This window comes from Hemitrygon akajei, chromosome 15, assembly GCF_048418815.1.
Source record: "Hemitrygon akajei chromosome 15, sHemAka1.3, whole genome shotgun sequence".
Lineage (NCBI taxonomy): Eukaryota > Metazoa > Chordata > Chondrichthyes > Myliobatiformes > Dasyatidae > Hemitrygon > Hemitrygon akajei.
The window spans coordinates 889,164-913,799 of NC_133138.1; the positions used below are offsets into that span (position 1 = coordinate 889,164).

Genomic DNA, 24,636 nt, shown 5'->3' on the forward strand with positions numbered 1-24,636 from the left:
AGGCAGCAGACAGTTAGAACTGAGGGATGCTTGGGGGAAAAGGTGGATAGGGAAGAAGGCAGGGAAACAGCCGACGGGCAATGCAAGTGATACTTGGGAGGAGTGGATTGAGAAGGAAGCAGGGAATCAAGCAGCAGGCATTTAGAACTGGGGGGGGAGGGGGGAGGGTGATTGGAGACCAGGCAGGGCAACAGGCAGCAAACTGAATGGGCAGTGCTTGGGAGGAGAGGTGGATGGAGAAGGAGGCAGAGAAACAGGAGGGAGCACCAGTAGAAGGAAGTATGGAAGCATGGTAAGGAGGGCAGATGGGAGTGTGTCCAATCAGAGAACAACTCATCCTCACTTATGTACAATATTTGGGAATGTGCCAGAGCATAAGCTAAGTGTAGCATTCTAAAAACCAACCATCAGAAGAAATGTAAAGTTAAAAAAATGCACAAAAGGCCTTTGATCTTGTGCAGTTCTCAGGAAAATTTTAGTTCCCAATCTCCTCTTTACTCAGTTCTTCCTATTTCTGTTCCCTGTCAAGCAGTGTATTGTGTCTCAGCTCCTTTTGCAAATTTCAAAACAGCCAAGTGACCAGTTTAAAGACAGTTTTCCAACTGCTTCTACCAGTCACTTGATTGCTACCCCTTTGTACCTCCCGTCGAGGTCTCCTCAGCGAGGGATAAGAACAATGATGTACAATGGAAATGTACCAGGAATTTGCCTGGAATGGGACAGTTCTGCTGTGAGGAAAACTAGGTATGTTTCTCCTGGAGTGGAGGAGGGTGAGGGCATAAGAGTGAGGTATATATAATTATGAGGGGTGAAAACAAGATAAAAACTAAAGGACAAAGGTATAGAGTTGGGGGGGTGGGGAAGAGTTTTAGAAGGGGCTGTGACAGACCTTCACCTGGAGACAGGTGAGTTTTCTGATTTAAGTAGCTTAGAGAGTGGTTGATACGGGCCACTGGTGTTTAAAAAGTATGTGGATCAGCATGTCACAACCCTAGGCACACAAATCATGAAGTTAATGAACAACAACACATCATAGGAGCAGGCTCTTCGGCCCACAATGTCTGCTGACCACAATGCCAAATGAAAATATTCCCATCAGCACATGATCCATATCCCTCCACTCCCTAAGCCTTCATGTGTCTGTCTAAAAGTCTCCTGATGACCACTACTGTGTGTATTTCCACCTCCTCCCCTGGAAGTGCATTCCAGGCACTTGCTACACTCTGGGCAGAAACTGTACACCTGCTTTAAGTTTTCCCCCTGCTCCTATCTATGCCTCTCATAATTTCCTCTGTCAGGTTTGTCCTCAGCCTCCGAACCTCTGGTCTCTCTAATTTCTCCTTGCAGCTAATGTTCTTTAACCCACGAGCCTCTCCAAAGACACTGCTCCTTCCTGTAATGCTGCACCCAGAACTCTGCACAAAATTATAAATGCAGCGGAACCAAAGTTACAGCTACAGCATAGCTTTCTGGCTTTTATGCTCTGATCAACAAACACAAGCATGCCATACACCTTCTTTATCACCCAATTCATTTTCAAGGAGCTGTGGATTTGTTTTCTGGTATTTCTCTCTCCATCAATGTTGTATTAACTCTATATTGTCCTCTTACATTTAACCTTCTACAGTGCAACACTTCACATTTGTCTGGATTAAACACTTGCCATTTCTCCACCACCATCTGCAACTGATTTATTTTGATGTGTTTTTGACTAAGAACAGCTTCACCAATTTTTGTGTTATCTGCACACTTACTCATAAAATCAGGTTTAATATCAATAAGTAATGCAAGAAAAAGGAAATTTAAAAAAGTAGTAAGGTACAGTTCATGGGTTTGATGTCTATTTAGAAATCGGATGGCAGAAGGGAAGAAGCTGTTCCTGATTTGTTTGAGTGTATATCTTCAGGCTTCTATACTGCCTTCCTGATGATACCAATGAGAAGAGGGCATCTTGAGAGGTAGAGGTCCTTAAAGATGGAGGTCGCCTTTCTGAGGCACCTCTCCTTGAAGCTGACCTGGTTACTACAGAGGCTAGTGCCTAAAATGGAGCTGACTAATTTGACAACTGTCTGCAGCTTTCTTCAATCCTGTGAAGCAGTGTTCCCCACCCCCCCCCCACCCACAATGCTAGACGGTGGTGCAGCCAGTAAGAATGCTAATGGTACAGTTATCAAAATTTGCATGTTTTTGCTAACATACTAAATCTCCTCAAACTCCTAATGTTTTATAGCCGCTGTCTTGCCTTCTTCATAGCTGCGTCGGTATATTGGGTTCAGGTTAGGTCCTCAGAGATATTGATGTGAGCCCATCTATATTCTCATCCAAGTCATAGTCATAGTCAGAGAAATTCCAGGATTGAATGGTTTGTCATATGAAAAGCATTTGGCTCTGGGCTTGTATTCACAAGAATTCAAAGAATGAGGGGTAACCTCATTGAAGCCTATCGAATGGTGAAAGGCCTTGATAGAATGGATGTGGAAAGGATGTTTCCTATGGTGGGAGAGTCTAAGACCAGAGGACACTGCCTTAGAGTAGAGGGGTGTCCCTTTAGAACAAAGATGAGGAGGAATTGCTTTAGCCAGAGAGTGGTGAGTAAATATGTGAAATTTGTTGCCACATGTGGCTGTGGAGGCAAAGTCTTTACGTATACTCAAGGCAGAGGTTGATAGATTCTTGACTGGTCATGACATGAAGGGATACCGTGAGAAGGCAGGAGATTGGGGCTGAGAGTAAAATTGGTTCAGCCATGATGAAATGGTGGAGCAGACTCAATGGGCCAAATGGCTTAATTCTGCTCTTATATCTTATTGTCTAAAAGTACAGCATAGAAACTGGCCCTTCGGCTATTCAGGCCGGGCTGAACCATTTAAACTGCCTACTCCCATCGACTTCTACTGGGACCATAGTCCTTCAAATCCTTAGCATCCATGAACATATCCAAAGTTCTATTAAATGATGAAATCGAGCTTGCATCCGCCATTTGTGCTGGCAGCTCATTCCACGCTCTCACAACCTTCTGAGTGAAGAGGTTTCCCCTCATGTTCCCCTTAAACATTTTACTTTTCACCCTTAACCAATGACCTCTGGTTGTAGTCCCATCCATACTCAGTGGGAAAAAGCCTGCTAGCATTTATTCTGTCTATTCCCCACATAATTTTGTATATGTCTGTCAGATCTCCTCTCAATCTTCTGTGTTCCAAAGACTATAGTCCTAACCTATCCAATCTTTCCATAAGCTCAGCTCCTCCCACCCTGGCAACATTGTTGTAAATTTTTCTCTGTACTCTTTCAGCTTTATTCACATCTTTACTGTAGCTAAGTGACCAAACTGCAAATTAGGACTGAATCGACGTTTTAGAACAGGGAACAGTACGGCACAGGAGCAGGCCATTTGGCCCACAGTGCTGTGCCAAACCAACTAAAAGGCAAGTCAAAAAACACCCAAACTCTGTTCCTTATTCCATGTCCATTTCCCTCCATCTTCCTTACTTCCATGTGCCTATCCAAATATCTCTTGAAAGCCTCTAATGTAGTTGCTTCTACCACTATACTAGGCAGCGTATTCCAGGCATCTACCACTCTCTGAATAAAAAAAAAGTTACCCCTCACATCCCCCTTGAACCTACTTCCTCTCACTTTCAATGCATGCCTTCAATGTATGAGACAGTTCAAACCACAAAAACAGATACTCTCTGTCCACTCTATCTCATATCTCTCATAATCTTGCAAACCTCTATCAGATCTCCTCCGGCACTCCAGAGAAAACAACCCAAGTTTATACAGCTTCTTATGATAGCACATGCACTCTAAACCAGGCAGAATTCTGATAAACCTGCACCCTCTCCGAAGCCTCAACATCCTTCCTATAGTGGGTGACCAGAACTGTACATAGCACTCCAGATGTGGTCTAACCAGAGTTTTATAAAATTGCAATATAACCTCCTGACCTTTGAACTCGTTGCCTCAACTAATAGAATCATTCATTCCATAAGCCGCCTTAACCACATTATTGGCCTGTGTAGCCACTTTCAATGACCTATGAATTTGGATCCTAAGACCTCGCTGCTCAGCAACACTGTTAAGAATCTTGCCCTTAAGATTGTACTGTCTCCTTGTATTTGACCCGTTGAGATGCAACACCCCACATTTATCTGGATTAAACTCCATCTGCCATTTCTTAGCCAACATCTGCAACTGATCCATATTGTGTTCTATTCTTTGCCAATCTTCTACATTATCCACAACTCTACCAATCTTGGTATCATCTGCAAATTTATGAACACACCCATCTACATTTTCATCCAGGTCCTTTATATACATTACAAACAGTAGAGGTCCCAGCACAGATCCCTGTGGAACTCCACTAATTACAGATACCAGCTTGAACAAGTCCCTTCAACCACTACCCTCTGCCTTCTGTGTGCAAGCTAGTTCTAAATCCAAACAGCCAGTTAACCGTGGACCCCAGTCATATTAATCTTCTAGCTTTGCATAAGGGGCTTTGTCAAACTCAAATTATGTAGGCAACATCCATTGCTGTACCCTCATCAATCTCTCTCATCATCTTTTCAGAAAAGTCAAATCAAGTTGGTAAGCACAACCTACCTTGCACAAAACCATGTTGGCTCTCCCTAATATGGCTATGGGTTTTCAAATGGTCATATATCCTATCCCTAAGAATTTTCTCAAGCAATTTCCTTAAAACTGATGTGAGACACTGGTCTATAGTTCCCTTCTTAAGTAGAGGCATAGCATTAACCACTCATCAGTCCTCTGGGACCTCACCTGCGGCTAAAGAGACCATACGACATAAGAGCAGAATTAGGCCATTTGGTCCGTTGATTCTGCTCCACAATTCAATCATGACTGAACCTTTTCTCCCCTTCTTAGCCCCACTTCCCCTGGCCTTCTCCCTGTAACCTTTGATGCCATGTCCAATCAAGAACTTACCATGTTCTGCCTTAAATACACCCAACGACCTGGCCTGCACAGTTGCCTGTGCCAATAAATTACACAAATTCACCACCCTCTGGCTAAAGAAATTTCTTGATACCTGTTTTAAGTGGACACCCCTGTATCCTGAGGCAGTGCCGTCTTGTCCTAGTCTCCCCCACCATGGGAAACATCCTATCCACATCTACTCTGTCTAAGCCTTTCAACATTCAAAAGGTTTCAATGAGATTGTCCCTCATCTTTCTAAATTCCAGTGAATACAGACCCATAGATGTCAAATGTTCCTTGTATGATAACCCTTTCATTCCCAGAATCATCCTTATGAACCTCCTCTGTACCCTCTCCTGTGCTAGCACATCTTTTCTTAGATGTGGAGCCCAAAGCTGTTCACAATATTCAAGGTAAGGCCTCACCAGTGCCTTATAAAGCCTCAGCATCACATTCCTGCTCCTGAATTCTAGAGCTCTTGAAATGAATGCTAATATTGCATTTGCTTTCCTCACCGCTGACTCTACCAGTAAGTTAACTTTTAGGTTGTTCTGTCAAATTTCAAGCTGAACTCAATTGTATTGTGATTATTGATCACAATTCCTTAAGCTTCCTAATCACCTCTAGTTCATTATATTACACTTAATCCAGTATAGCTTATCCCCGACTCGGCTCAATGACAAACTGCTCCAAAAAACCATCTCATAGACATTCAACAAACTCATTCTCTTGAGATCTACTTCCATACTGATTTTCCCAATCAACCTGCATGTTGAAATCTCTCATGACTATCGTAACATTGCCCTTTTGACACACGTTTTCTATTTCCTTTTGCAATCTGTAGTCCACATTCCAGCTACTGTTGGGAGGTCTGTATATAAGTGCCATTAGAATCCTTTTACCCTTGCAGTTTCTTAACTCAACCCGCAAGGATCCAATGTCTTCTGATCCTGTGTAACATTTTGCTATTGATTTGTTGCCATTCTTTACCAGCAGAGCCATGCTACACCCTCTGCCTACCTTCCTAACCCTCCGATACAACGTGTAACCTTGGGACATTTAGCTCCCAATTACAATCATCCTTCAGCCACGACATCATACCTGACCATCTGTAATAGTCAACAAGATCTTATACAGGAAGGAAATAGATCCTTTAGCTCAACTAGTCCAGCCTGCCCTAACCACTGTTTTCCCATTTCCTTGGAAACCTTTTCTATCCATATACCACCACAAGGGTCTTTTACAAGTAGTTGTTAGTCATTTATGCATATCACATATAATATGGAAGGGCACTGCTCTGGCTTCAATGAGTTGGATCAAGTGAGCTATTTCCATGTGGTACAGCCTTGCGTCCTTATGAAAGTTAAAAAATAAGTTCACTTTCCAAAAATCTGGAACAAAAGTAAGAAATGCTGGAAACACTGAGCAGATCTAGCTGCAACATGTGTGAATGGAGAAACACGCTTACCATTTCAGATGCATGTCCTTTCCTCTAGAGAAACTCCATAACATTCTGACAGTTTCAGGTATTGTCTCTTATAATATTGTCTCTTATTTTATTGTCTATTATAAAATATATTCTGTACTCTGGCTGTGTCTTCTCAGTTACCTTATCCATCTGTACTTTTACCTTCTGCCTTACTTGGCAAATGGATCTGAAGGTCCTCAGGATTACAGTCCTCACTATCACCAACGCTCCAATCTTAAATCTATGAATTTACCCCATATTAACATCATTAATGTATATAACAAACAGCAAAGGTTCAACATTAATCCCTGATCACAAGTTTCCCATTGTTCAATCATTAATTTCTTCCTCCTGTCTCTAGGCCTTATGAAATTGTGCTGGATCCAATGAGTTCTAACTTTATGGATTTATCTTCCATGTGTGGCCTTGTCAGACTCTACTGATGTCCATGTAGAATACTATACTAGGTGGTGGGTTAGTGGCATCAGTGCTGGACTTCGGAGCAAAGGCTTCAGAGTTCGAATCTAGCTGGCTCCCTTGCACGCTTTCCGTCTGTGCTGGGTTGAGCATCGAGCTAGCAACTCGGCCTTGTAAAAACAAGCAAGCCTGCTAAAAAAAAAAAAATACGCCTTAATGACAGCATCCTGATGACTGCACTCGGAGTTAAGGGCTTGCTGCTGCTGCTTCTCATGTAGAACACTATACTAATCTTATCGCCACAAGATGGTCAACTTCTCTTTCCTAGGGTGGAAATGTCAGATATTGAAGGGCACGGGCTTAACGTCAGAGGAGGGGAGTTTAAAGGGAAGGTTATTTGCACAGAGAGTGGTGCAAGGAATGCTATGCTAATGGAGGTGGTGGAGCTGATATGCCTGCAATGCTTCAGAGGCATTAGACAGACATGAATAGTCATGGAAAGAAGGGTTATGTACCATGTGCAGACAATCAGGATTATTTTAGATTGGCATATGGTTAGTCCAGGCACAATGGGGAGGAAGGACCTATGTGGTATAGTTCTATGTTCTGACTCAATGAGTCACCTTCAAATTGAGATGGTGTGTCATCTGCCCCCCTCCAACTACTTTCCATCCCCTTTTCTGTTGACCCCCATTGGAACCTCTGTGCCACTCATCCTGCATGTGACTTGCTACCTTCCTGTGCCCCCTCCCCCCAAAAAAAAACCCAGATCAACTCCATCAAATGCAGCAGTTTGACTTGACTCAGATTCCTGCATCTGGAAGAAATCTTCTGCATTATTCAGTTATTGGGAGTTGAGTGGGTAATGCGATGAATGGTGGTTTATTAATCTTGTACCTTACTGTCTACAACAATTTAAATGCAAGCTTTTGGTTTGTATCTTTGATGTAACAGGAACCTTATTTACTTGGACTATTGTGTACAATCTTGGGCTCATTTTAGAAAGGATATACTGACATTGGAGAGGGTTCAGAGAAGATTCACAAATGATTCCAGGAATGAAAGGGTTACTGTATGAGGAATGCCTGGCAGTTCTTGGGCTGTATTCCCTGGAGTTCAGGAGATTGAGGGGGGGTTCCCATTGAAACATTCCGAATGTTAGAAGGCCTGAACAGATTAGATATGGCAAAGTTATTTCCCATGATAGGGGAGTCTAGGACAAGAGAGCACGTATTCAAGTTTGAAGGACGTCCATTTAGAACAGAGATAAGAGGAAATTACTTTAGTCAGAGGGTAAATCTGGAATTTGTTGCTACGAGCAGCTGTGGAGGCCAAGTCATTGGGTGCATTTAGGCAGAGATAGATAGGATCTTGATTAGCCAGGGCATCAGAGGGTGTGGGGAGAAGGCAGGGGATGATTGGAAGAATTGGATCGGCCCATGATAGAATGGTGGAGCAGACTTGATGGGCTGAATGGCCTACTTCTGCTCCTATATCTCATGGTCTTATGTTTCTAGTACCTACAGATGCACTGGCCAACAAGTTGTTTGGTGCTGCTGAACCTCCGATATCTTGTGTGGCACGATCTCTGCCAACAACAGTGCCAGAATCCCCAAGCTACCGGGGTGCACGGACCCCTCGTACACCTCGCACGCCTAGGTTAAAGGATCCAAGTCAAGCTCCCAGGTTCTATCCTGTAGTGAAAGAAGGGAGGCCGTTGGATGCGAAGGTAAGAGTGGCACAGTCTATGTCTTCACAAGCACTGCAGTAATTCTTATCGGTTAAGGAAAAACAAGTACACCAACTGGGGTTTGCTGCTTTGGTAAGAGAGCTCCTTTCTAGAGCCTAGAGCTGCAGCTGTCATCCTGAATCAAAGAAAACTATTGAGACATGGTAGGCCATTCTGTCTGTTACGTCTAACCCCATAAACCCATCGTTGGATAAGTAGCCCTCAAGAGGAATGACCAAGTTCTGTTTAAGTACATTGAGTTCCAGGTCTCCATCACTCTCTGATTAAAAAATGTTTCACCAGGATGTTGCCTGAATTGCAGAGGGATGAGCTGATACCAAGCTGGTGAAGTTTGGCAATCAGCTTGGAGGGGGTCACTTTTCTTCTTGAGTAGATTTTCAGCAGTTGTACACCATGGTTCCTGTACTCTACTATCCTTTCCCTGTCTCATCGGAATATACCTATGTAGAACACCATGCAAATATCCCTGAACATTTGCCATATTTCTGCGGTACATTTTCCTGAGAACATCTGTTCCCAATTTTGCTTCCAAGTTCCTGCCTGATAGCTTCATATTTCCCCTTACTCCAATTAAACACTTTCCTAACTTGTCTGCTCCTATCCCTCTCCAATGCTATGGGAAAGGAGATAAAGTTATGATCACTCTCTGAGAGATCTGACACCTGACCAGGTTAATTTCCCAATACCAGATCAAGTGCAGCCTCTCCTCTTGTAGGCTTATCTACATATTGTGTCAGGAAACCTTCCTGAACACACCTAGCAAGCTTCACTCCATCTAAACCACTTGCTCTTGGAAGATGCCAGTCAATATTGGGGAAATTAAAATCTCCCACCATGACAACCCTGTTATTATTATACTTTTCCAGAATCTCTCTCTATCTGTTCCTCGATGTCCCTGTTACTATTGGGTGGTCTATAAAAAACACCCAGTAAAGTTATTGACCCCTTCCTGTTCCTAACTTACACCCACTGGGGACTCTAGACAATCCCCCTATGACTTCCTCCTTTTCTGCAGCCATGACACTATCTCTGATCAGCAGTGCCACACCCCCACCTCTGTTGCCTCCCTCCCTGTCCTTTCTGAAACATCTAAATCCTGGCACTCTAAGTAGCCATTCCTGCCCCTGAGCCATCCAAGTCTCTTTAATGGCCACAACATCACAGCTCCAAGTACTGATCCATACTCTCAGCTCACCCAGTTTATTCATGATACTGCTTGCATTAAAAGCCATCAATTCCATAGTCTAAATCATTGACAAGCAATGTAAAAAGTAGCAGTCCCAATACTGACCCCTGAGGAAGACCACTAGTAATAGGCAGTCGAAAGTTATACCTTCAGTCTTCCAAATCTAAACTTGATAGTTACTTTCTGTGCAGGTAGGTTGCAAGAATCAGATTGGTGCTGGATTCTAGGAGGGGGGTTTTCTGGAGTGCCAACGTGATGGCTTTTTAAGAGCAGCTTGTGGTTGAGCCCGCTGAGGGATCTGCTATTCTGGATTGGGTGTTGTGCAGTGAACCAGAAACCATTAGAGAGCTTAAGGTAAAAGATCCCTTGGGGGAAAATGATCATAGTATGACTGGATTCATCCCAAAATTTGAGAAGAAGCTAAAGTCAGATGTATTAGTATTACAGTGGAGTAAAGGGAATTGCAGAAGCATGAGAGCGAAGTTGGCTAGAGTTGATGGGAAAAGAACACTGGCATGGATGAAGGCAGAGCAGCAGTGGCTGGAATTTCTGGGAGCAATTCTAAAGGGGCAAGATATATACAACCCAAAGAGGAAGAAGTATTCTAAAGGCAAGCTGACACAACTGTGGCGAACACATGAAGTCAAAGCCATCATAAAAGCAAAGACTATAAGATATAGGAGAAGAAGTATGCCTTTTGACCCATCGAGTCTGCTCTGCTATTTCATCATAGCTGATACAATTTTACTCTCAGCCCCAATCTCCTGCCTTCTCCCGGTGTCCCTTCAAGTCATGACTAATCTAGAATATATCAACCTCTGCCTCAAATATACATAAAGGTGGCCTCCACAGCTGACTGTGGTAACAAATTCCACAGTTTCACCACTTTCTGGTTAAAGAAATTCCTCCTCATCTCTGTTCTAAAAGGACATCCGTCTATTCTGAGATGGTGTCCTCTGGTCTTTGACTCTCCCACCATAGCAAAAGTCCGCTCTGCATCCACTCTTATCAAGTCCTTTCACTGGTCAATAGGTTTCAGTGAGGTCACCCTCATTCTTCTAAATTCTAGTGAGTACAGGTCCAGAGCCATCAAATTCTTTTAATGTGACAAGCCATTCAATCTTGGAATCATTTTCATGAACCTCCTTTGAACCTTCTTCAGTTTCAGCACATCTTTCTGAGATAAGGGGCCCAAAGCTGCTCATAATGCTCCAAGAGAGGCTTCATCCATGCTTTATAGAGTTTCAATGTGATGTCCTTTCTTTTCTATTGTAGTCCTCTTTAAATGAATGGTAACATCGTATCTGTCTTCCTCATCACAAACTCAACCTGCAAATTATCTGTTAGGGGATCCTGCACAAGGACTCCCAAGTCCCTTTGCACCGTTATTTTTTAAATTTTCTCTCCATTTAGAAAATCCTGCTTCATTCCTGCTACCAAAGTGCATGGCCATACACTTCTCAACACTGTATTGCATCTACCATTTCCTTGCCCATTCTCCTAATCTGTTTGTCTTTCAGTAGCCTCTCCACTTCCTCAAAACTATCTGCTCCTCCACTATCTTCATATTGTCTGCAGACTTTGCAGCAAAGCCATCAAGTCTGTCATCCGAATCATTGTCACATAATGTAAAAAGATTTGCTCCCTACACAGACCCCTGTGGAACAACTACTAGTCACCAGCAGCCAACCAGAAAAGGCTTCCTTTATTCCCACTCTTTGCCTCCTGCCAATCAGCCACTGCTTTATCCATGACAGAAGCTATCCTATAATACCATAGGCTCAATATGCATTTCTCTGTCTAATGCCTCTGAAGCATTGCAGGCAGATCAGCTTCCACCACCTCCACTAGCAGAGCATTTCATGCACCACTCTCTGCAAATCTTCTTTAAACTCTCTTTCTCTGACGTTAATACAAAGGCCTTCTGAAAATCCAAGTACCCAACATCAGCCAATTTTCCTTTGTCTATTTTGCTTGTTATTTCTGGTTGGCTGCCTAAGACCTGTGGTGTTCTTACAGGGGTCTGTGTGCAGACCAATTATTTTTACATTATAGGTCAATGAAATTGATGGCAAGGTTTGCAGCCGGTACAAAGATAGGTGGTGAGGCAAGTAGTTTTGAGGACTTAGACAGAATATGAGAAGAGGCAAATAGAATACAGTATTGGGAAGTGTATTGTCAAGGATTTGGTCGAAGGCTACTACACAGGACCAAAAGAAGCTGCAAACGGTCATAAATTTAGATGGCTCCATCTTGGGTACTAGTTTACAAAGTACCCAGGATATCTTAAAGGAGCGGTGTCTCAGAAAGGCAGCGTCCATTATTAACGACCTCAGCACCCAGGGGATGCCCTTTTCTCACTGTTACCATCAGGTAAGAGGTACAGAAGCCTGAACGCGCACATTCAGCGATTCAGGAACAGCTTCTTCCCCTCTGCCATCTGATTTCTAAATGGACATTGATCCTGTGAACACTACCTGATTTTTCTGATATATTATTTTTGTTTTCAGACAATTTTTAATCTATTCCATATGCTGTAACTGATTTACTTACTTATTTGTTAGTATCTTTTTTCTTCTCCAATATGCATTGCAATGAACTGCTGCTGCTAAGCTAACAAATTTCACGACACATGCCGGTGGTAATAAATCTGATTCTGAAATGAAAGTGTAGACTATTTTCTAAATGGAGAGAAAATATGAAGAACTGAGGTCCAAAGGGACTTGGGAGACTTGTGCAAGATTAAATAAAGGTTAATTTGGTTGAGTCTGGTGAGAAAGGCAAATGCGATGTTAGTATTCATTTTAAGAGGACTAGAATATAAAAGCAAGGAGTTAATGTGTTTAAAACATTCATGAGGCCTCACTTGGAGTATTGTGAGCAGTTTTGGGCCCCTTATAGAAAGGACATGCTGAAACTGGAGAAGGTTGAAAGGAGGTTCATGAAAACGATTCCAGATTGAATGGCTTGTCATATGAAGCTTGATGATGGCTTGATAGCTTTGTACCTGTATTTGCTAGAATTCAGAAGAATGAGGGTGGCCTCATCAAGCCTGTTGAACAGTGAAAGGCCTTGATAGAGTGGATATGGAGAGGATCTTCATTATGGTGGGAGAGTTAAAGACCTGAAGACACAGCCTCAGAATAGAGGGGAGTCCTTTTAGAACGGAGATCAGGAGGAATTTCTTTAGCCTGAGAGTGATGAATCTGTAAAATTCTTTGCCACAGGCAACTATGGAGGCCAAGCCTTTATGTTTATTTAAAGCAGGGGTTGATAGATTCTTGATTGGTCAGGGCATGAAGTGATACGAGAAGGCAGGAGATTGGGTCTACAGAGAAAATTGGATCAGCCATGATGAAATGGAGGAGCATCTTTTTACAAAGGACTTGATCCCCTTGCATCCTTTCGCAAAGGACTTGATCCCCATGCATCTTTTTACAAAGGACTTTATCTGGTTACAATATTACAGATTGCCAGGTATGATGTTGTGGCCATCACTGAATTGTAGCTGAAGGATAGTTGTAGTTAGCTAAATGTCCAAGGTTACACGTTGTATCGGAGGGTTAGAAATGGAGGCAGAAGGGGTGGCATGGTTCTGCTGGTGAAGAATGGCATCGAATGAGAAGAAGGATGTCACATAGGATCAGAAAATGTCAAATCCATGTGGGTTGAGTTAAGATACTGCAAGGCTAAAAGGATCCTGATAGTAGTTATATACAGGCCTCCCAACAGTAGCTGGGATGTAGACCACAGATTACAACAGGAAATAGAAATTGCATGTCAAAAAGACAATGTTATCATAGTCATGGGAGGTTTTAACATGTGGGGCAATTAGGAAAATCTGGTTGGTAATGGACCTCTCAAGAGAGTGAATTTGTTGAATGCCTAAGAGATGGCTTTTTAGAGCAGTTTGTCATTGACCCTACTAGGAGATCAGCTATACTATATTCGGTGTTTTGTAATGAACCGGAGGCGCTAGGGAGCTTAAGTTAAAAGAACCCTTAGGAGACAGTGATCACAATCTGAGTTTAACTTGAAATTTGACAGGGAGAATGCAAAGTCTGAGGTAGCAGTACTTCACTGGAGTAAAGGACATTACAGTGATACGAGAGAGGAGTTGGCCAAAATAAATCAGCAGAAGATGCTGGCAAGAGTGACAGCATTGCAGCAATGGTGGGGGTTTCTGGGAAAAATGAGTTATGTGCAGGGTAGATATATTCCAAAAACAAAGAAATATAATCAAATGGCAAAATAGTACAACTGTGGCTGACAAGGGAAGTCAAAGCTAATGTAAAAGCAAAAGAGAGGACATGTAACAAAGCAAAAATTAGTGGGAAGATAGAGAATTGGGAAGCTTTTAAAAACGTACAGAGAGCAACTTAAAAGATCATTAGGAGAACACAGATAGAATAGTACAGCGCAGTACAGGCCCTTCGGCCCACAATGTTGTGCCGACCCTTAAACCCTGTCTCCCATATATCCCCCCCACCTTAAATTCTTCCATAAAGGGGAGAAAAGATGAAATATGAAACAGAGCCAGGTTTATGATCACTGGCATGTGACGTGAAATTTGTTAACTTAGCAGCAGCAGTTCAATGCAATACATAATCTAGCCGAGAGGAAAAAAATAATAATAAATAAAATAAAACATAATAAATAAACAAGTAAATCAATTACATATATTGAATAGATTATTTTAAAATGTGCAAAAATAGAAATACTGTATATTAAAAAGTGAGGTAGTGTTCAAAGCTTCAAAGTCCATTCAGGAACTGGATGGCAGATGAAAGCAATCTAGCAAATAATATCAAAGTAGATAGTAAAAGCTTTTTCAAGTATTTAAAAAATAAGAGAGCTGAGAGTGGATATAGGACCACTAGAAAATGAGGATGGAGAAGAATAATGGGACAAAGTGATAGCAGATGAACAGATGAATACTTTGCATCAGTCTTCACTGTGGAAGACACTAGCAGTGTGCCAAGATGTTGAACGGTGTGAGGGAAGAGAAGGGGGTACAGTTATTATTACAAGGGAGAAGATGCCCAAAGAGCTACACAACCTAAGGGTACATAAATCATCTGGACCAGATGAACTGCACCCTAGGGTCCTGAAAGAGATAGTGGTAGAGATTCTTTTCTTTCTTTTTAAATCTTTTTATTAATTTTTAAACAAACATAAATGAAACATGAATACAGGGAGTTTGAGAGTACATAGTTAATAGTTTAAATAAACATTCAAATAGATGATAATCAATATATAATAACCTCCCAAACTCATGGTAATTACGAACAAAAGACGTAAAAAAAAAACCCAAAAAAAAAGAGAAAAAGAAAAAAAAACTAACCAACATGGGCCATTGCATTATGTCAAATATATACAGTAGTGCCAATAACTCCGTACCTCCATCCAAATAATTAAGGATAATAAAAGTGAGGTTTAGGAAAAGACAATTTAACTCATATGAAAATGTTGAATAAATGGTCTCCAAGTTTCTTCAAATTTAACTGAAGGATCAAAGACAACACTTCTAATTTTTTCTAAGCTCAAACAAGGGATAGTTTGAGAAAACCACTGAAATATAGTTGGAGGATTAATTTCTTTCCAATTCAATAAAATAGATCTTCTAGCCATTAATGTAACAAATGCAATCATCTGTTGAGCTGAAGGGGATAAACGAATATTATCCGCCATTGGTAAACCGAAAATTGCAGTAATAGGATGTGGTTGGAAATTGATATTCAGAACTGTTGATATAATACCGAAAATATCTTTCCAGTAATTTTGCAAACAAGGGCAAGACCAAAACATGTGGGTCAATGAAGCAGCTTCAGAATGACATCTGTCACAGGTTGGATTAACATAAGAATAAAATCAAGCAAGTTTATCCTTAGACATATGAGCTCTATGTACAACCTTAAATTGTATTAGGGCATGTTTAGCACAAATAGAAGAAGAATTGACTAATTGTAAAATTTTCTCCCATTGCTCAGTGGGTATAAGACAATGAAGTTCTTTTTCCCATTCCTTCTTAATTTGTTCTGATACTTCTGGCTGTATTTTCATGATCAAATTATAAATGATGGCTACTAAACCCTTCTGACAAGGATTCAGAGCTAAAAAAAATTCCGTAATGTCCGATGGACATAATTTTGGAAAAGACTGTAACTCATTATTCAAAAAATTTCTAACTTGCAAATATCTAAAAAAATGAGTTTTAGGTGAATTATATTTATTAGATAGCTGTTCAAAGGACATAAAATTATTATCTAAAAATAGATCACAAAAACATGTTATACCTTTTGTTTTCCATAAAACAAAGGCTTGATCCATGAAAGAGGGCCGAAAAAGAAAGTTAGATATTATAGGGCTTGATAAGATAAACTTATTCAAGCCAAAAAATTTATGAAATTGAAACCATATTCACAGTGTATGTTTAACTATAGGATTACCGTAGATTCCGGACTACAGAGCGCACCTGATTAAAAGCCGCTGGCTCTAATTTTAGAAATAAAATCAATTTTTTACTTGTAAAGGCCGCACCGGATTTTTGGCCGCAGGTGTCCCACGTTGTAATATGAGATATTTACACAGAAAGATATTACACGTGAGGATTTTTTAACTTTTAATTAAATCCATATGGTAACAAAAACAAATACATATTGCAAATGCTTTTTTTCGAACCGTGCCCGTAACGCGGCTACTTTTAAATATACGTTGCGTATACTTCTTTACTGAACAACATTCCAATATCTCCTAACGACTGGTAAAAAATATATATACTGCAGCCTACCAGGAAAAGTTATTGATCGCCTTTAACTTAAAAGCAGCGTTTTGGCTCCGCCGCTCCCCCCCTCCTTTCCGTTTATCGCAAACTGGTATCCCACAAGACGCGGCGAAACCGGGTGTGACGTCATAGCATCCCGCGATGTAGTACAGAAAACAAATATAGTTAAAACTCTTCTAACTTTAACTAGAAAATGAATTACTAAGCGAAAATATTATAAACTAAATAACTGCCATAAAGGCAGCACAATGCTTTTCTTCGAGTGTTTTCCATGTTGATGAGGGTGAGTACAAATGACTGATTTACAATAATTTAATTGTGAAAGTGCGCTTGATTTATCGTACAATTTCATTGGACCTCTGTGAACTACTCATCAATTTTATTGGTCTACTGTTACGAGGCAAAATGTTTACGAGGCGGCATGAAAAAAAATAATGCATTAGCCGCTCCGTATTAAAGGCCGCAAAGTTCAAAGCAGTTCAAAATGTGGGAAAAAAGTAGCGGCTTAAAATCCGGAATCTACGGTAGTTATTTGTTTATTCAATTTAGATAAAGAAAAAGGAAGTGAAAATCCTAAAATTGAAAACAATGAAAAGTCTTGTACAGATTTACATTCCAAATTTACCCATTGTGGGCAAGCTGCTATAGTCGATTCTTGTGTCCAAAATATTAAATATCGTATATTAACTGCCCAATAGTAAAATCTCAGGTTTGGCAAAGCCAAACACCACCCTCCTTCTTAGGCTTCTGTAAATATTTTTTGCTTAGTCTAGGATTTTTATTCTGCCACAGATAGGAAGATATTTTGGAGTCAATAATATAAAAAAAAGATTTAGGAATAAAAATTGGTAATGCTTGAAATAAATATAAGAATTTGGGTAATACCATCATCTTAATAGCATTAATTCGACCAACCAATGACAAAGATAATGAAGACCACCTGGTAACAAGTTGCTTAATTTGGTCAATTAAAGGTAAAAAATTAACTTTAAATAAATCTTTATGTTTTTTGGTAATTTTAATACCCAAATAAGTAAAATAATCTGTGACAACTTTAAATGGTAAATGTTTAATGGAAATATTTCGCTCTTATTAAAATTCAATTTGTAACCAGAAAAGTTACTAAACTGAGCAAGCAAGGACGAAATAGCAGGAATAGATCTCTCAGGGTCAGATATGTATAGTAACAAATCATCAGCATATAATGATAACATACATCCCTTCCCCACGAGTAATACCCAAAATATTAGGAGATTCACGAATGGCTATAGCTCAATGTTCCAAAACAATGTCAAATAGTAAAGGACTTAAAGGACAGCCTTGCCTTGTACCACGGAATAACTGAAAAAAAGGAGATCTTTGATTATTGGTAAAGACTGAAGCCAAAGGTTTATAGTATATTAATTTAATTCATGATATAAATTTCGAACTAAAATTAAAATGTTGCAACGTATTAAATAAATATGGCCATTCAACTCTATCAGATGCTTTTTCAGCATCTAAGGAAATGACACATTCTGGTATTTTGGATGAAGGAGTATAAATAATATTAATTAATTTCCTAATGTTAAAAGATGAGTAGCGGTTTTTAATAAATCCAGTCTGATCTTCAGAAATAATTCGAGGTAATATATTTTCTAATCTAGTGGCCAAAATTTTACTAAAAATCTTAAAATCTGTATTCGGTAAGGATATAGGCCGATAGGATGCACATTCAGTGGGGTCTTTATCTTTTTTAAGAATTAAAGAAATAGAGACTTCATAAAAAGATTGTGGCAATTTACCTATAGTTAACGCATCTTTAAAAATTTTACAAAGCCAAGGAGAGAGTATAGAGGAAAAGGATTTTAAAAATTCTACAGTATAACCATCCGGACCAGAAGCTTTACCGGAATTCATTGAAAAAGTAGCCTCTTTTATTTCAGTTTCCGTAATAGGTGCATCTAGGAATACACTATCCTCTGTTGTTAATTTTGGGATATTCAATTTTCTTAAAAATTCATCTATTATAGAAGAATCCTCAACAAATTCTGATTGATGTAAAGAATTATAAAAATCTTGAAAGGCTTTATTTATCTCTTTATGGTCGATCGTCAGAGTGCTATCTCGTTTATGAATCCTAGTAATTTGTCGTTTAACCGAAGCAGTTTTCAATTGATTAGCCAATAATTTGCCAGACTTATCTCCATGTACATAAAACTGGGTTCTAGATTTAATTAACTGATTTTCAATCGAAGAGGTTAATAACAAACTATGCTCCATTTGAAGTTCAACTCTTTCTTTATAAAGTTCTTTGCTGGGGGTCACTGAATAAATTTTATCAATTGCTTTGATTTTATCAACCAAAGTTAATATTTTAGAATTAGTTTGTTTCCTAACTCCAGCAGAGTATGAAATAATCTGTCCACGAATAAATGCTTTAAAAGTGTCCCATAAAATTCCACTAGAGATCTCTGCTGTAGAATTTGTTGTGAAAAACAAATCAATTTGTTGTTTAATAAAATCAAGAAAGTCTAAATCCTGCAATAAAATAGAGTTGAACCTCCAAGATTTAGCATTAGTAGATGAGTCCATTGTCTTAATAGATAGCTTCAAAGGTGCATGGTCAGAAATGATAATGGAGTCATATTTACAATCAATAACATCTGTAAGTAAACGGTGATCAATAAAAAAGTAATCAATTCTTGAGTAATTATGATAAACATGAGAAAAATATGAAAACTCTTTGTCATTGGGGTGTAAAAAATGCCAAATTTCGGAAATTCCAGAATCAATCATAAAGGAATTAATAAGAGAGGCCGATTTATTCGGAAGAGCTTGGGTGGGCTTAGATCTATCCATCGAAGGGTTTAAACTACAGTTAAAATCCCCACCCATTATCAGCATGTACTGATTCAAATTAGGAAAGGATGTAAATAGACACTTAAAAGATTCAGGACAATCAGTGTTTGGAGCATAAACATTAACTAAAACAACTTTTTGATTAAAAAGTAGACCAGTAATAAGCAAAAATCTACCTTGTGGGTCTGAAATTGTTTCATAGTGTATAAAGGAGGTTGAAGAATCTATAAAAATGGAAACGCCTCTTACTTTGGCTTGGGAATTCGAGTGATACTGTTGGCCTTTTCAAAACCTAAAAAAACGTTGACTATCCACCTTCCTCACATGAGTCTCTTGTCCAAAGATAATATTAGCATTCATTCTGTAGAATACTTTGAATATTTTTTTTCGTTTGATCAGATGATTTAAACCATTAGTATTCCAAGAAACAAAATTAATAATCTTATCCATATTGCCAATATTTATTACAATTAACACATAAGGTTAAAAAAAAGATGAACTCATGAATCCAGAAGAGGGAAGTAAGTTCAAGGAGGAACCGGAAGTCATGACACTGCAACCATTTTTGCAGTTTCGAATCAGCCCATGAAGTGAAACTAAGCGTGAAGCAAGCAAAAAGAAAAATCCCCCTCCCTCCAACCTCAAAACCCCAGGAAAAAAGCCAAAAAGAGGCAAGCAAGCGATCTAATACTAAATTTACCCCCATGTCTCAAGACGGCAACTCAAACAAAAAAAGTTAAATAAAAGATACAAACCACCCATATTATAAGAAAGGGTTAGTATAACAAAGATTAAAGTATAAAATTAATATATATATATATATATAAAACAAAAAGATTTTTTAAAAAAAATTAAAATGATAAAACCCATAAATGGATAATATTGTATTAGTGTTTTAAAAGAAAATCCTTAAACTTATTCAGACACATCAAAACGGATGTGACGTATCCAAGCACTAAGGTGAAAAGAAAAGAAACGACATCTTAGAAAAGTTTTTTATTTTTAAAAAAATCTTAATGTTTAAATGTTAAAAATATAAAAAAGAGTATATGAACTTAAAAGAAAACTAATGAGTTACTTTCAAAACTAACAGAATAATAATATAAAAAGAGCCATCTCAGAATAAACCAAAAACGGACTTTTACCGTGTGTAAGAAATACGTGTAAGCCATCACGTAAAAAAAATCATCATTTTGTAAAAGATCCAAATCTATAAACTAATTATTACATTAGTCAACCTGTAGAAACAATAAAGTATTATTCTTCAAGGAATATTTGAGCTTCCGCTGGAGATTTGAACAGCCGATAAGTCCTGTCTTTGAGAGTAACTCTCAATTGTGCTGGAAATAACTGCGCTTGCTTGTAGCCTTCCTGATGGATTTCCGACATAACCGATTTAAAAGCCATTCTTGCCCTTAAAACTTCGGGACTAAAATCTTCCAGAATACGGAATTTAAAATCTTGAAAGCTGATCATACCCTCTTTCCGGGCAGCCCGAATCAAACGTTCTTTGGTATGAGGATAATGGATCCGGAGAATTACTTGTCGTGGTTTCAAACCTGAAGCTGTTTGAAAACGAGAAATGCGATGTGCACGGTCGATTATTGGAGGGGTATCCAGTTCTTCTGAGCCGAAGACATCCATTAAAAATTTGGAGAAAAATACAGTGAGATCACCGTTCTCAAATTTTTCCGGAATCCCAATTATCCGGAGAATTTGTCTTTGAGAGCAGTTTTCAAGATCAGTGATTTTAGATTTATAACGATCCAGCAGTTGAGAAGTCGAAGTTTGCTGTTGTTGCAGAGTTTCAATTGTGCGATCTCTCTGGCGAGTGGCATCTTCAAGAACTAAAATACTTGCTTGTTGTTTTTGTGAATCCAGTGTAAGTGATTGAAGTTTTGCGTCAAGTGTCTTTAAAATTTCATCGAACGTAGAAAGCTTTGAGGTTAATTTATTCTCCAGTTTTTCAAGTCTGTCGTCCATGAGTTTCACTATTGCTTCCAAAGTTAATGGTTCTTTCGTCTGTTTCGATTCCTTTGCTTTAGACATTTCAACGAGTTGAAAATGACTCAAACAATTGAAAAAGATTTCATACGTCTGAACCCCTTTAAAATAGGTATAAACAGATCAATTAGGGGGTGCTTGTAGGTAAAAAAAAAGTAAAAGGATTGGAGCGAAGCCTAGAACCGCTTCACTCCATAAGCGCCATCTTGAGACTCCACGGTAGAGATTGTGGAGTCATTAGTAATGATCTTTCTTTCTTTCTTTTCAAATCTTATTATTATTATTATTATCCAAAATAACAAGAGTACATCGAAGTAAGTAACACTTACAATGTCTCAAAAGAGAAAAAAAAATAAGCATTGAAAAATATGGTGACTCAAAAAAAAGAGAAGAAAAGAAAAAAAACCCTACTAAAGCAAGATCTTTCAAAAGTCATTAGACTCTAGCATAGTGCCCTACGACTGGAAAAAATGTCAGTCCACATTTTAAGAAAGGAGGAAGATAGCAGAAGGAAAATTATAGACGAGTTAACCTGACCTCAGTGGTTGGGAAGATGTTGGAGTCGGTTGTAAAGGATGAGGTGATTGAGTACTTGGTGACACAGGGCAAGAATGTGACAAAGTGTGCATGGTTTCCTTGAGTGAAAATTTTGCCGCACGAACCTGTTGGAATTCTTTGAGGAGATTACAAGTAGGATAGATAAAAGGGAATGCAGTGGATGTTGTATATTTCGACTTTCAGAAGGCCTTTGACAAGATGCCACAAATGAGGCTGCTTACCAAGTTGAAAGCCTATGGTAAGTTATTGGCATGGTTAGAGAATTGGCTGATTGGTAGGAGTCAGCAAATGGCAATGAAATGATTTAGATGATGGAAAACTTGGCTTTGTTGCCAAGATTACAGATGATACAAAGATAAGTGAAGGGCCAGATAGTGTTGAGGAAACAGGTAGGCTGCAGAATGACTTAGATTAGGAGAATGGGCAATGGAGCTACAAACGAAATACAATGTTGGATATGCATGTTCATGCACTTTGGTAGTTAGAAATAAACCTGCAGACCCATTTTTTCAATAGGGAGAAAATCCAAAAATCTGAGGTGCAAAGGGACTTGGGAGTCTGAGCAGAGATTCTAAAGATTAACATGCAGGTAGAGTTGGTGGTGTGACATGCAAATGCAGTTTTAGAGGTACAGAGTACAAGTACAGGAATGTGATACTGAAGCTTTATAAGGCACTGGTGAGGCCTCACCTTGAGTATTTTAAACAATTTTGAGCTCTTCATCTAAGAAAAGATGTGCTGGCATTGGAGAGGGCTCAGCAGATTCAAAAGGATGTTTCTGAGAATGAAAGAGCATAGAACATAGAAAACCTACAGCACAATAAAGGCCCTTTGGCTCAAAATGCTGTGCCGAACATGTAGTTACTTTAAAATTTACCTAGGGTTACCCATAGCCCTCTATTTTTCTAAGCTCCATGTACTTATCCAAGAATTTTTTTAAAGACCTTATTGTATACGCCTCCACCACCGTCGCAGGCACCCATTCCATGCACTCACCACTCTGCAGTTAAAAAAATCTTACTCCTGACATCTCCTCTGGACCTACTTCCAAGCACATTAAAACTGTGCCCTCTTGTTAGCCATTTCAGCCCTGGGGAAAAGCCTCTGACAATCCACACGATCAATTCCTCTCATCATCTTATACACCTCTATCAGGTCACCTCTCGTCCTCTGACACTCTGAGGAGAAAAGGCCAAGTTCACTCAACCTATTCTCATAAGGCATGTTCCATAATCCAGGCAACATCCTTGTAAATCTCCTCTGCACCCTTTCTATAGTTTCCACATCCTTCTTGTAGTGAGGTGACCAGAACTGAACACAGTACTCCAAATGGGGTCTGACCAGGGTCCTATATAGTTGTAACATTACCTCTCGGCTCTTGAACTCAATCCCACGGTTGATGAAGGCCAATACAGTGTATGCCTTCTTAACCACACAGTCAACCTGCACAGCAGCTTTGAGTGTCCTATGGACTCGGACCCCAAGATCCCTCTGATCCTCCACACTGCCAGGAGTCTTACCATTAATACTGTATTCTGCCATCATATTTGACCTACCAAAATATGCTACCTCACACTTATCTGGGTTAAAGTCCATCCGCTGTAACGTCTGACAGCCCACAACACTATCCACAACACCTCCAACCTTTGTGTCATCAGCAAATTTACTAACCCAGGGGTGTCAAACTCATTTTAGGTCACGGGCCGGATTGAGCAAAATGCAGCTTCATGCGGGCCGGATCAGTCAGACGCGCGCGAACGCAGCTTTCGTTGCCTCCGTTTTTTCAGCCTGCTCTCATGTGTCTCAGTCTCTGCTATAACTACAAAGTGTTTCACTTTACAAATTCCGTTTCTTATGAAGAAGACTGCCAAATAAACACTAAAAACCCTGAAAACCTGGTACCTGAATAAACTCAGCATTAGCCATATCATACGCCATAGGTGCTTCGATTACTGGGGCCAGCTTTAATAGTAATTAGATATTATCTCGCGGGCCAAAGATAATTCCACCGCGGGCCGGATTTGGCCCGCGGGCCTTGAGTTTGACATATATGTTAACTAACCCATCCCTCCACTTCCTCATCCAGGTCATTTATAAACATAACAAAGAGAAAGGGTCCCAGAACCTATCACTGAGGCACACCACTGCTGACCAACCTCCACAGAGAATATGACCCGTCTGCAACACCCTTTGCTTTCTGTGTGCAAGCTTGTTTTTGTTTAAAAAAAAATCCCCAAGTATATTTACAGGTTAAGTCACTTTCTCAATAAGCCTTGCATGGGGTACCTTATCAAATGCCATGCTGAAATCCATGTACACCATTTCTACTGCTCTACCTTCATCAATATGTTTAGTCACATCCTCAAGAAATTCAACCAGGCTTGTAAGGCACAACCTGCCTTTGACAAAGCCATGCTGACTATTCCTAATCATATTATGCAGCTCCAAATGTTCATAAATCCTGCCTCGGAATCTTTTCCATCAACTTACCAACTACTGAAAGTCTCACTGGTCTATAACTTCCTGGGCTATTTCTACTCTTTTTTTTGAATAACAACATCTGCAACCCTCCAATCCTCCAGAACCTCTGCCATCCCCATTGATGATGCAAAAATCATTGCCAGAGGCTCAGCAATCTCCTCCCTCGCCTCCCACAGTAGCCTGTGATATATTTCGTCCAGTCCCGG

At 39.7% G+C, this 24,636-nt stretch overlaps 1 protein-coding gene across 2 annotated transcripts in view; it reads left to right on the forward strand.

Moving 5' to 3' along the window:
• Window positions 1-24,636, forward strand: part of larp1 (La ribonucleoprotein 1, translational regulator) — a 233,455-nt gene that overhangs the window by 182,750 nt on the left and 26,069 nt on the right. For both annotated transcript variants that reach the window (XM_073067040.1, XM_073067041.1), the window contains exon 14: window positions 8,344-8,555. In XM_073067040.1, the coding sequence (XP_072923141.1) occupies window positions 8,344-8,555 (212 nt within the window). The remainder of the gene's footprint in view (window positions 1-8,343; window positions 8,556-24,636) is intronic.